The sequence below is a fragment of the Candoia aspera genome, chromosome 4 (assembly GCF_035149785.1).
Source record: "Candoia aspera isolate rCanAsp1 chromosome 4, rCanAsp1.hap2, whole genome shotgun sequence".
In the NCBI taxonomy this organism is placed as follows: domain Eukaryota; kingdom Metazoa; phylum Chordata; class Lepidosauria; order Squamata; family Boidae; genus Candoia; species Candoia aspera.
The window spans coordinates 70,917,179-70,931,228 of record NC_086156.1 but is presented as its reverse complement, the minus strand read 5'-3'; the positions used below and the strand labels follow the sequence as shown (position 1 = coordinate 70,931,228).

The 14,050-nt window shown below is 40.4% G+C and overlaps 2 protein-coding genes and 1 pseudogene across 2 annotated transcripts in view; 1 reads left to right on the top strand and 2 right to left on the bottom strand.

Moving 5' to 3' along the window:
* The window catches only part of MRC2 (mannose receptor C type 2), a 99,144-nt gene extending 93,624 nt beyond the window's left edge, over positions 1-5,520 (top strand). The window contains exons 27-31 of the mRNA XM_063300429.1: positions 23-142; positions 570-749; positions 1,412-1,414; positions 1,598-1,621; positions 3,897-5,520. Of these exons, the coding sequence (XP_063156499.1) occupies positions 23-142; positions 570-749; positions 1,412-1,414; positions 1,598-1,621; positions 3,897-4,114 (545 nt within the window). The 3' untranslated portion in view covers positions 4,115-5,520. The remainder of the gene's footprint in view (positions 1-22; positions 143-569; positions 750-1,411; positions 1,415-1,597; positions 1,622-3,896) is intronic.
* Positions 5,521-6,987: 1,467 nt separating this feature from the next.
* MARCHF10 (membrane associated ring-CH-type finger 10) overlaps positions 6,988-14,050 on the bottom strand; it is a 71,843-nt gene continuing 64,780 nt past the window's right edge. The window contains exon 12 of the mRNA XM_063300430.1: positions 6,988-9,071. Within this exon, the coding sequence (XP_063156500.1) occupies positions 9,043-9,071 (29 nt within the window). The 3' untranslated portion in view covers positions 6,988-9,042. The remainder of the gene's footprint in view (positions 9,072-14,050) is intronic.
* On the bottom strand, positions 12,817-12,943 carry LOC134498125 (U4 spliceosomal RNA; annotated as a pseudogene).

Below are 14,050 nucleotides of genomic sequence, written 5' to 3'. Positions count from 1 at the left end.
TTTTCTTTTCCATTCTCCACAGTTGGAGGCATGGTGCTGTCCATTCTAGATGAGATGGAGAATGTCTTTATTTGGGAACATCTACAAGCTTATGAGAGCCAAGCCAAAGGAGCATGGCTGGGGATGTCCTTTAATCCCAAAGGTAAATCAAGCAGCATTGAGAGACTGCATTATTCTTCAGCACTCAGATAACTTCGGTAACTTTGAAATTGATTTGTAGCATTGTGCTGTGCTGGAGAGTCATTCTCTGAAAATATACTTTGATCGTGTATTTATTAGCTTTATATCCTATCATTTATCCAGATGCTGAAGTTGGCTTATATGGGACCTCTTCATTTTCCCCCAAAAAACAACCCTGAGAACTAAGCTGGGCTGACAAAGAGTGACTGGCTATGGCTGGTGGACTCAAACCTGTGCCCCCCCCCATCCTAGTCAAACACTTTAATCACTATGCTGCTGCTTTCTGCTGCTTTCCAACATCTGGTAGGCTGAGGAGATGTTCATGTATCACTTACTCTAGAATGGCTCTTTCACTGATCATGCAAATCATGTTTCTCTCTTCTGCACAGGTGGCACACTTGTCTGGCACGACAGCATGGCTGTGAACTATTCTAACTGGGGACAACATGATACAGGACCAAGCATGATCAGTCCAAACAGCTGCTATTGGATCCAGAGCAGCAATGGGGTATGGCGTCTGGGCTCTTGTTCCAATGTAACCATGGGAGTCATCTGTAAGACAGCCCGAGGTAAGGATATGATTTAAATTTGTGGAGCTAAAATCAGGTTAGGCTGTTAATGGTCCTAAGTGAGACTACAGCACTTGGGAATGCAAACAGGAGCTGGGGGTGGTTTCAACTCTTACCCATCCATCTACCTTACGGCAAGGGCAAATTATAACATACCGTTTTGTGGTTGGGACATTCTGTTTGATGGGAAAAAGCAAATAATTTCATGAAGGCCAGCTGATGAATTTGGGGTCAGTGAGAATTTGGTCTGGTGGGTAGATAAGTAGCTAATTGGTTTAGACAGGATTCATTTGGGTTACATAGTTCTTTCTGTAGACTGGTTGGTTTGTAGTAGCCCTGAGTTAGAATTAAAACTTTGATTGAGCCAACCAAAGTTGAAAGAACCTGCAGTATTTTTGCAGGTTTGTGGAATTCTTTTAAGAGGCAAAATGAGAAAGAGTGAAAAAAGAAACACAGATAAAAGGGAGAGAGGGAGCTGGGTTACACATAATCTTTTCCATTCTGCCTGGCAAAGTGTTCTAGGACTCCAGAAAGGTTTGCATATGCTCACACTTTTCTAAGTTGGATTAATGAAACGATCACTCTAATCTGTTTAATATTACTATGGAGGGCAAAAATTAAGGGCTCAACTAGATATAAAACTGACCTATCTCCTTGTGTAGTGGGTATGTGGGTAAGTTGGAGATACATAGCTTGAAATGGAGGCATATTTGATGACAACTCAGGAGATGCAGCATTAGAATATGAGTAATTATGGCATGGCTTGAACAGCATTAGAGTGGTAGGTCAAATGATATTAGGACAGGGAGCTGACATTCTTTATTTCTTTGTATTTTCCATGGCAACAGAAGGAAGCTCCATCTCCAAATCAGGTATGTACCAATTGGAAAGCGAATGCTTTGCCCCTTTATAGTTCAGTTCAGCTGCCTGACCTGACACATCAGTGTTGAAATTAGTAGGGTAGGAGTTAATCAAATTAAGTTGTAAACAGAAGACTCTGTATAGGAGTGCTCAAACTGAATAAAAAGGCAGAAGGTATATCAAATTAATAAATAATAAATATATTCTTCACTATGGGTATGGCAAATATTTGAAGCAGGTTGCTCAACTATATGATTTCTCTATTTGAATTATAGTAAGTAAGCATAACAAAGGCAGGCAGCCTACCACAAGGAGACCTTCTTTAATTCTCATTCCTGCCTTCTACCCTGTTCCCTCACACACCCTGCCTTAGAAGTGAAAGAAGCATCAACTTGGGAAGTATAATCAGGGTTAGAGGATTTTGAACAAGACTGGAAAGTCCATTGACTTGAGCAAATATGATGCTTTGATATTATCTTCAGATGGGGAATTATGGAGTTTGCAATCCACCATGATGCCTTGTATATAAAAGCTTTGTAGAACATCATTTGCCACTGAAGAGACAGTCTCTTAGACCTAGGCTAACCATACGTCCCGTTTTGAATGGGACAGTCCTGTTTTTTTAACATTTCCTGACCATCCCATCATTTTAATATACTGTAAATGTCAATTTTGTCCTGTTTTTTAAAAACGTTGGAGCCGTTATTGGGAAAAGTGGGAAAAAATTGAAATTGAAATTGAAAATGAGGCTGAGTTGGCAGAGTTCTCAATCTGGCGGGAAACCTAGAGTGGGAACCACAGGAACAGCTGACTGGCGGTGAGCAAGAGGAACAGTCGCTGCCGCCAGTCAGTGCAGTGGAAGATGGTCAGAAAAGGACACCCAGCAGAAAAGCCGATTGGCTCTCTGGCCAAAACGGGAAGAAAATAAAAGGGCGCGCCAGAGAGGAACAGCTTGTCACAGACAACTGTTCACTAGACTTCCTCTGTTCCTGTTCTCCCGTCCCATCTCGCTGCCGCATTCAGCCCTCCACTTCTCCAGCCTCCTGTTGCCTCGTTCCTGTCCTCCCGTCCCAGCTCGCCGCCGCCCTCAGCCCTCCTGCACTTCTCCAGCCTCCTGCCGCCTCGTTCCTGTCCTCCCGTCACAGCTCACCGCCGCCCTCAGCCCTCCTGCACTTCTCCAGCCTCCTGCCGCCTCGTCCCTGTCCTCCCGTCCCCGCTCGCTGCCGCCTTCAGCCCTCTTCTCCGGCCTCCTGCCGCCTCGTCCCTGTCCTCCCGTCCCCGCTCGCTGCCGCCTTCAGCCCTCTTCTCCGGCCTCCTGCCGCCTCGTCCCTGTCCTCCCGTCCCCGCTCGCTGCCGCCTTCAGCCCTCTTCTCCGGCCTCCTGCCGCCTCGTCCCTGTCCTCCCGTCCCCGCTCGCTGCCGCCTTCAGCCCTCTTCTCCGGCCTCCTGCCGCCTCGTCCCTGTCCTCCCGTCCCCGCTCGCTGCCGCCTTCAGCCCTCTTCTCCGGCCTCCTGCCGCCTCGTCCCTGTCCTCCCGTCCCCGCTCGCTGCCGCCTTCAGCCCTCTTCTCCGGCCTCCTGCCGCCTCGTCCCTGTCCTCCCGTCCCCGCTCGCTGCCGCCTTCAGCCCTCTTCTCCGGCCTCCTGCCGCCTCCTTCCTGTCCTCCCGTCCCCGCTCACTGCCGCCTTCAGCCCTCTTCTCCGGCCTCCTGCCGCCTCGTCCCTGTCCTCCCGTCCCCGCTCACTGCTGCCCTCAGCCCTCCTGCAACCTGTCCGCCCAACGCCACCCCTGCCCCAGCCTCTCCGGACCCAACCATTGCCGCATCTCCCCCTCCTGCACCTTCCCAGCTTACTGTCGATAACTTTTTTTATCATCTTTTTCATGAATACATAAGTTTAACCCCGTCCCGTTTCGCCATCCCAATGTCCCATTTTTGTCTCAAGGAGATATGGTTAGCCTACTTAGACCTTTCCTCTTATTCTTTGGAACAAAGTGGTAGAAATCATTGACAAGTTAAATTTAGCACTTCTACTGTATATACATGCAATATAATTACAGATTATGGCTACTTTGGGTAAGTTTCCATTAGAAAGGTTTTAGGATGAAGTATTTGAGATACGCTCTTTCTGAATGGGTTGGAATCTTTCCACTCTCTTAATGCTCACCAAGTGGTTGTTGTTGTTGTTGTTATTGGTCAGTTTTGTGCACAAAGTTACCTTGCTCACTCTTTGAATACTGCCTAGCTACAAAAATGTATCTTTCCTTCTACCCTTTCCCTTTCTACTGCAGCTTTCCTGGAAAACACAAAAACCATTGTTGTAGTCATCCTCTCCTTTCTAGCCCTCTGTGCACTGGTAGCTGTTGCCTTCTATCTTTATAAGCGCCGATGGATTTCGGAACGAGGGACATTTGAGAGCGCTCGCTATAGCCGCACTAATGCCAGTCCTACTGAATCTGCTGAGAAGAACATCCTGGTATCCGATATGGAGATGAATGAACAAGAGTAATGGTGGATTTGTCAAGTGTGGGGTGGGGGTGGGGGTGGGGGAGAACAGGGATGGGAGGGTCACAAGTACCTGTCACAGATACTCTCAAAAACAAGCCTCTCAGGAGAGCTGAGGACAACTGCTGAGTCACAGCAGAAGGGTTGGAAGGCAGGGCAGCGACCCACTAAAGAGATGTGGAGAAATACAGAAAGGAGGTTTCCTTTGAGAACTCCAAAGAAACCCCAGCTTCTTACATTTGTCCTGCTCAGAGGAGAAATGATGGTTCATCTCTTGGAAGGAAAAGCTCATTTTGGAACCCATGATCTCTGGGTAGCAGCACAGCTTCTTCACATCTTTTTAGAGACTTAGTATACAAGCATTTCTTCTCTCTGGTGATAATAGCAAAACAAATATTTTGCTGTATTTTTTCATCTTTCTCTTCCTATCCTTCTCTTCCATTTGTATTTCTCTGTCTCAGAGCCATGTGAAACACCCTTGAATTCCTGTTAGTTGTGTCCAGACCTTCTATTTCACTGATCCTGATAGCCCAGGAACTTTTTCTTTTCTAGCCATGCCATTATCATGAAATCTGTTGCCATAGAAAGCCTTTTTTCAAAACCATTGAAAGCAGTGCCACTGAACTTTCATAGTTCTAAGTGGCAGCTTCATGACAGAAACATATACAGTGGTGCTTAAAAGCTTGTGAATTCTTCTGAATGTTCAATATTTCTGCATCATGTTTTTGATTCATTTATTTACTTGGGTTCTCTTTATCTAGTTTTAGGACTTGTGTGGAGAACAGATCATGTTTTAGGTCATATTTATGCAGAAATATTGAAAGGGTATTTTCAATCTTACAAACTTAAGCACCTCTGTAGATATAATAGATGTATGCTTTGGGGTAAGGAACAATATAAGGATATTGCTATTTTTGGCAATTAGATATTTCAGATAATACTGCATAAAAATGGCCAGAGTATTGTGCAGTTACTATTCACTGATTATAAAACAAAAGTAGTAAAAAACTAAGAATGTGTAGTAGGTATGTTCACAGAAGAATAATCAGAATGAGAAGGGTGTACTGGAGGAAGGATTACATTTCCCCAGAACAAAACAATGTTTGAGCACTTAAAATGAATGCAGACAGCCAAAGCAGCAATTGTCCTATGTAATAACAACATGAATAGGAAACAAACATGCATTTATTATACAAAACCTGATATTGCAGAAAGGCAACTTCCAAACTTTGGAACACAGACATCCTCAGATTCTGACAGCTTCATCAGTGTGACAATGAGCAGCACAACGCAAACTCCACTACTTTCATGTGTGTGACATCACATTGCATGTGTGCAGGGACAGAGCTTGTGTTGTGACACTTGGATGCCTTTCTCAATATTTCTTGCCCCTACCCCCACCCCCACCCCCACCCCCTGGCACCTATATTTTTGGAGCAGAAAACTGGCCTGTGAATTGACTTGCCATCCACACAAATGCACCGGGTTTAAAACCATTTGAAAAAGTAAATCCATTATTTTTAAGAATAGCATACAGGCTGCTGGGCAATTTAAGGCTTGGATGCCAGATGCTGAGAACCAATGAAAAAATACCTGCTTAGGATAGTGGATGATGATGATAATTATTTACAAGATAAGGAATAAAAGGAGACTCATTTAGAACAGGGACCCTGTGAGAGCCATTCTATTTTACGTTTTCATTACTAACTAAATATTTCTGAGTGGTAACTGTGACAATGAAGTGGGGATAAGTATTTTTTGCAACTCAGACACTTATGGGATTTATTGAATATGAAAAAAAAGATTTTTCACTTAAGCTGGATATTAAGTGTTTGTAAAAATGTATACCTCTGATATTTAGATACCTGAGCACATTCCGTACCAACGAATAGTGAGAAAAGTTTCAAAGGCAAATTAAGTTTCCTGTTTCCCTTTCTTTTCCCTTGATAATGGCTGCCTGCTCCTTAGGTACCTTTTTGATTTAAAGGAATGTGTGTCCATGTGTGTTTATATGGCTTTCTTGCTCAACATTTTTCTCCTTGGGATAATTTAAATCAAGATAGAGCATTTAGCTGTTTCACCTTTTGGACTTTGTCACAGGATAGGCAAGGTGCCTTTCAGCATGTGCAATGTTTTTTTCATCTCACTGGTGAGACATACTGATGAGACACACAAGCAGTCCTCGCGCATCTGAATAATGCTACGACAGGGGGCAAGACTTGTAGCGTTGGGCACAAGAGGTTTGCCACTTTACAGATGAAGGTGAATCACTTTGCAGTAATATTTAACACAGGATTTCTGTGCAAATATCTGTGGAAATGGTCTAGGTATGGAAACTGACCACCAGTGTTCACTGGAGTGGGTATTTTTTTTAAAAGCAAAGGTTTCTTCCTAAGGAACTGCTGGCATGCTCTTTCCACTTTTTTGACAGGAGAATTCTCTTGAAAACATCTCTTGCCAGGCAGGCCAGCCGACATGTATTCAAGGAGTAAGTGCAATAGCAGAGCTGAAAGGATGGGAAGCTTTGCAGGATCAGCCTCTTCATTCTCCCAGCTATTCAAGCTGCTGCTATTCCCTCAATTTGTCTCTCCATAATGACTGTCCTGTAGTCATGTTTAGTATATTCCTGCTTATTATTTGCTTTCAGAGTAAATCAAGCATAAGTAGAAATCATTCATTCCATAAAGGAGGGGAGAAATATCCTGCCATTAATGGAGCTGTTTGAATTTACTGGAAAAATGTTTCAGATTAAATATTTCCTATTTTTTTTAATAATGTGAAAAGATGCTAAAAAAGAAACTGGCATATTTTAAAATAGATTGCTATAGCTTTTTAAAAAATAAGTCAAGTATTTTGAATAAAGCTTACTTTCCCATCACTTTCAGCAAAAGCAGTTTTTTTCATGTTTTCAATAGTCATAAAGAGTCAAAACAGCTCTTGCCCCTTTGTGATTTATTTTATTCTCTCAGAATGTACTCTTACAATGCTGATCTCTGCTTTGATTAATATTGGGAAGATTCCATTTTGTGTGACTTTAATAAGCATTGTTAATTTTTTCTCTGCAATGGCTCTGTTGGAACTCAACATCATCAGATAGGTAGTTTTTATGTTAGGCAATGTGTGAAGTAGAAGAACTTTAAAAAATCAGTAGTATTTCATTCTGGTCTCAGCCAAACTTTACAACAGTTTATCCCAGTCTAATTGCAAATATAGCAACATCTATAATAGTATAGATGTCTCCTTTGAATTATACAGGTAGCTAACTCAAGTCAAACTACAGTATATAGAGAGATGATATAAAGGAAAACTTAGTAGAACTGTTTCTGAAAATGGAGAACTAAAAATACAATCCGTACAGTTGATTTGCAACTTGCCCACCTGATCCTCCTTTAGGAGAACAGTCAGAATACCTGTCTCTGGGGCATCCAACTCTAAAGCAAGATGAAAATCAGAATGCCAGTGAAGCTTTAGATAGTGTATCTATGAGATATGCTTAGTCTTAGATAATGCATTCCTCTTCAGGGATGCAGTTGTAAAGGTTTTGACAGTTACTTTCACATATAACAAAAAAGATCAGTTAAAAAAAAGAATTTAAGATAGTTTTCATTCTACAAGAAGTATGTTGCTATTCAGCATAGCTTAAAAAGGTTGCGTAGACACTACACTTGATCATTGAAGGCATTCACTGCTTGTGCAATGTAGCAAGGAAAGGCAGCCTCTTTGATAAGGATTCATACATCTGTAACCAGTAGGGTATGCCTGGACTACAAGAGGGCCTTAAGAGCTATCTCAGGGTTCTAGAATCCCCTCCTGTGGGCATAGGGAAACTTCAAAAGTATTTTCTGTATTTATAAATCACGTCCCCCAATTTGTAATGTATGGCAATATAGCTTTTCAAAAGCTGCCTCTAGCTTTAGACATTCTTCAATGAAGCATGGAAATTAGTGGCAGTGTTCAGTGTAATGGCTCCAACTGAGGTTAATTTTCTGGGCTACAGTTGCTGGTATTACTGTGACATTAAACCATCATGAGCAGAATGGCAAGTGTTGTACTGAGCATGGAAATGAAACAGTCCTTGCTAAGAAAAATACCACCAACAGATACATAGCAAAGTAAAATAAGTGAAGTTTTGAGAGTTGATTAAAACTCTGTGCTTTACATCAAGGTAAAGAAAGTTTACACCAAAAACTCTAAGTACTAGACTTATGAGGGAAATTCCTATTGGATTTTCACCCTTGCCCGAAAAGTAACAGTGGTGTTATAAATAAGCAAGATATCTACTCTGCAAAAAGGGTGATGTGGTGACTGGAACGAGAACAAAATACTTGTGTTTTTATTAGGTTCTTGTGCCATGCAAATCATAGGCAGTAATGTTATAAAGATGATCATACAACAGTACATCAATACATTTATATCTGTGTGCCACAGAATGTTTTATGATAAGACTGGGAATACAACTCTGTTTTAATGTACAAATGATTCTGGATCTTCAAGGAGCCCCTGACCCACAGCAAAATGATGGAGACTGGCTTCTAAAGCAGGTGTAGGAAAGCAGGTACCTAGCCATCTAGGAGGTTGCTAAAGTTCAATTTAAAAAATACCCACAAACAAAACTCTAGTGATTGTTTAAATATTAAGTAGTAGTTGCTGGCTAGTCAGTAGGAGATACTTACACTTTGCAAGTTGCTGTTAATAACCCATGTTGTTAATAAAAAGTCAGTAATGCAACTTAAGAAAAGACAAGAACCGAACCACACAAACAACCCCAGACCCTTAGAAGGCTTTAGATTTAAATGGGTGACACTGAATATGAATGGTATACATATTCATTTTGGCCTGATGTTATCAACGGGTGAAAGTGGAAGGGTGTAGAGGAGAGTTCTGTCAGATTTCTAAAGGGAATTTGCTTCTTCAGATCCTGCTTGACAGTTCTTAGCCACTGTTGGCAGAATTGGCTGGATCTGCAGTAAATAAATAAATAAATATATTTTAGACCACTTGGCCTCATAAAACAGCAAGTTTTAAACTTATTGAATACTACTGTTGACAAACACAGTGAAGATCCAAATGGTCATAATGAATTGTAGCTTACCTCTAGAAGTGATGTAGTCAATTAAAATGAACTGAATAGGGCATGGAAAGGTATTTATTTCCTCCTTGGCATAACTGGGATCATCCAAAAGGAAGTGTTAGAAGTGCTATTGCACTTGAATCTGTTTATATTTGCAAAGGCCCCAATTAGCTAGGGATGCTTAAAGTGACCAGGGAGAATAAGTATCATGTGTGATGTTGACCATACAAAAACTAAGGAACTAAAATGGCAATTCAGAAAGATTTAGGCTGACTTTTAGTAAAAAAATTTACACATTAGTATTAAAACCTTCCTAAATTAGTAAGTGATAAGATGGTGTTTGTGCATTGGTCACAAACATTTTTATCACTTTACTGATTAGTGGTTAAACTGAAATAACCTGGATCCCAGAAGAACAACTGGAATAATATACTGTGTTTGTGACATATGCATATATACATATGAATTTGTGTATATGTCACACATTCAGATTAGTTTACCACAGTCAAAGTCAAGAGAATATTCCAAGTGTACCTATTGTTCAATCTCAGAATATTTGGGGTGTTTTTCTGGAATGTTGTATAATAAAGGATGCTTGTCTTGGCATATACATAGTACATTTCTCCACATAACTGATTATTTACATCATTTAATTTAGGACCTTCAAGTAGTCAAGGAGAGTGCAAGGATAAGTTCATGTCAGATGTTGACCATACAGAAACTAATGAACTAAAGCTCCCTGCCCCCTTATACAATATTGAGACTCTGCAAATAGCCTGATACATTTATAAGTGATTTATGGATTTACACCTGAAAACTTTTATTTTTAAATGTGCCTCCAACTTGCTATGGATAATAGAAAGATAATAGATGATAATAGGTATAGTTACTGTCATTGTAGGACAATAACTCTAAAAACTAGAAAAAGTATAACTCATCTTGATTATGATGCTATCCGTTCAATTGTGTCTGATTCTTGGCGATTCTGTGCATGAGAACTCATCTTGCATGAATTGAAATCTAGAGAATCAGATTTTATTTCCTTCCTAATACTTTATATAGTAAGTATTACCATACGAGCATCCATGCTGTACATAATCATTTAGATGGAACCTGTAAGTACTTTTCCGCAGTAGTGGAAAAACATAGGAAGGCTGCAAATGGAAGATCATGTAATCTGGAACCCTAATACAATTTTATGAATGGAGCAGGACAATTGCCTGACAGAAGCCTTGTCTAGAAGTACCGTGTCACCAAAACTAGCTGGGCTGCAGCTGAAACACACTAGTGAATAAGAAACTCAGAACAAAAAAGAATGTATTCTGGGTAAACATGCATAGGTATTGCCAAATGAAACGTTTGAAAGAAGCAGCAGTGTGACTTCTAGGGAAGCAACGGTGGACTGAAGACAGCTCTGCAGAGAGAGGAGTCGGCCGCAGCGAAAAGAGAATCAGCTCCCCGAAATCCTCTGCAGATCAAGGAGAGGACCAGGATCGTTCACATGTGCTCTTTACAGAGGCTCCCCGTGAGGAGATAGTAAAACAGCAGTCTCCGTTGGGTTCAGAGCTCTGGGAACTGGGAGAAAGTCATCTTGCCTAAGCTGCGGTTCAGCACCTTCAAATGGACATTGGGTTTACCCACTTCCTCTGTTAAGCACTTGTGAAAATGGCTTGTTAACTGGTTTTTTTTGGATATTAAGAACCTTCAGAAGGGCAAGTTTCATTACACTGGGTGATTCTCCTTCAATCCTCAGCAAAAGAAGTTTCATGTAAGTTTAAGAACTTCAAGAAACATTTTTATTCTGAAATAAACAGCAGAAGGGTGATTAGAACATTGATTCTGGAAAGTTACAAATGGACTGAGGGGCCAGATTGACTGGTAATAAGATTTTGAAACTAATTATAAGAATCTTTCCTGTGGGTTCTTTAAAATATTATTAAAATATATATGAAGATTTTGAATCTAAGTGTTAGAAATCTTTCCATGGGAAAATGTGGATTAGAAAAAGACATGGTAAGAGGAGACCTTGCAGTCACTAGAGGCAACCAGAAAGAACTAAAGATTATAATTAAAAGAGAAGAGACTCACTAATACAAAATGGAGAAAAGTATTTTAACTCTGAAAAATTTAAGGATATTTGGCAACAATGTACTCAGAACTTTCTCTGCTACTTCAAAAATGGGCTTAAAAGAGGAGATAGAAGAAGATACAACTGTTTTGGATATGGATTTAAAAATGACAGGCTACAAGAATGATCTGGACCAAGATGTTATACATGGCTTACAAGTGAAAGTGGCTGATGTTTTAATAGCTAAAAGGGACACACAAATAATAAATCAGCAGAGTGACTTGGATGTGTGGATTTTAACTCAGAAGAGTGACTTGGATAACTTTCTTATCTTGGACTTACAAAAGAGATGTGTTATACTTAGGAAGGAGTTCCTGATAAAAGATAAAGAGAAAATGAAAAGAAATCAGCTTTTGGGACATTACTTAAAAGGAATAAACACTGAGATCCTTAAAAGTAAAAAGAAGGAATATAAAGGCCTTTTGAGTCAGTGGACAAGTCCCTGCAGTTTTCTTGGCAAGGTTTTTCAGAACTGATTTGCCACTGCTTCCTCCCTAGGGCTCAGAGAAAGTGACTGGCCCAAGGTCACCCAGCTGACTTTGTGCCTAAGGCTGGACTAGAACTCATGGTCTCCCAGTTTCTAGCCTGGTGCCTTAACTGCTACACCAAACTGGCTCTCTTTCTTAACCAATTATTTGTGCTATATTACAAGAATGTGTGTCATGAGTAAGGATGGCGAGCAGGGGGCTCCCATCCAGACTGTTAAGCGCATGCGTAGCACTGAGGAATTGTTCAGCCATTCAAAGAGACACAGATCGGGACCGCCTTAACCCTTGGGGTTTATATGTCTGGGTTTTCCCACGCTTCTTCAGTTTGTTAGGATTCCTGTTAAGTACTAGCAATAAATATTAGAGACCAGTTCATTGTCTCAGTGTGTTTCCTGGTTGTTAGGACAATGTGTGTAGCTACAGGTCTATCAGGCAGTTATTCAACTGTTTATTCTTGGCTTCACCAGCTGTGCTGGCTGGGGGATTATAGGAATTGAAGTCCAAGCAAACTGGGAAGGGTTGATACATGCATCAGCAATGCTCTTCTGTTACCCAAAAAACATAGGTAAAAACAGGTCAGTTGCTAACCAAAAGAGTAGAGGGACATAAATCTGACACTAAAATGAAATATTCAGTCACTGAAGCACATTCAGCTTCCATATCATTAACCTTAAACTGCCATTCTTCTAAGACAGAACTTTCAGGGGAGACACCAGCTGAGTCAGAATTTACCAGGAAGCGAAGGAATGAAGCTGAGCTTTGTCTCCCTACAAGGGTTAATTAACAGAGGGGACTCAAAATCACCATGTTATCAATAATTACTGCTGTTGCAAAATGTCACTTTGGTTATCTTGTGTACATTCAAGTGTCACATAAAATTGTCACTGCTGTCATTTCAGTTCTTTGGCTTCTCTATACCAATATAAAGAGCTGCCAACCACTACATGCACCTGATGAAGGCTTTAGTTCACCAAAGCTAATACCACAAGTTCGGTTAGTTATTATATTGCTACTAAATGTCCATACTGGAACTTCCAAGATAAAGGAATATTTGCCTTCAAGTCCATCTATGTCATTTGTTTCAATTAGCAATAATTGTGCCTCAGATTAACCTCATTGGCTATGATACTACCACTGCACAAAGCAGTGTCATTTGTTGCTGATCCCAAAATACTTCCTGCAGTTGACTTTTACTTCTCACATTGCAATATTCAGCCTGATTATTTCTAGCAGAGGCAAGCAAATTGCCAGAGAAGATCTGACCTATCATCTCTTAAGCTCTGTTTTAGAATGCTCTGTTGGTCAACTTAGTTGTTGACCACTCTTTCTGCTCCTGAAAGAATAAATCCATGCTGGTTAGTAGCAGAAAAAGTGATACAAAAGAGTATCATTCAAGACTTCCTGCTTCAGCAGTGAAGCAAATAATACATTGAATTAGACTATAAAGAAATAAGAATAGCAACATTTACCCCAGCTGGTTTTGCATTATGTTATTACATACATATTTTCATTACATGGTCTTAAAATCTGAAGTTTATTCCACCAATAGTTGTGCTCACTCAGAGCTGTATTTTCCTACTTGTGTTTTGTAAAACTGCATGTCTGAGAAGCTGGGAACTTTATAAAATTTATAACCGGTGCTACCATCTAATAAAATTTCTGAATCAAACATCAAGCAATCTTAACAATTTTATGGCCACTGCACTGCTTATCTTTTCAAAACACAAGTTGGAAAATGTAATATTGGCTGTACCTCTCAGTCTTTCTAAATGGAAAGAGCTTCAGAATCCCATCATTTTATTCTACACTCAATAGAGAGCTTCAAAAGCGTTGAAAGAAACTGGAAGTGAAGGATCACATAAGATACAAGGTTTATTTTTGCTATCTGATCTGATGCTAGTAGAGGAATTTACCATATTGATGCCACAAGAGTAAGTAGTAGTAAACATAGGTAAGAATGTTTAGCCTCTGTTAGGAGTAACAAATAAGATGATTGAGAACTATTAAATAGCGATGGAATGACACAGCACAAAACCCTGAAAGAAAGAACATCATGTCACTAAAAAGAGATACATACTGAAAGCCGGCTGGGTGACCGTGGGCCAGTCCCTCTCTCTCAGCCCAACTCACCTCACAGGGTGGTGGTTGTGGGGAAAAGAGGAGGAGGAAGGAGTATTAGGTATGTTCGCCACCTTGAGTTATTTATAAAAATAATAAAGGCAGGATAAAAATTAATTAAATAAATAAATCTTG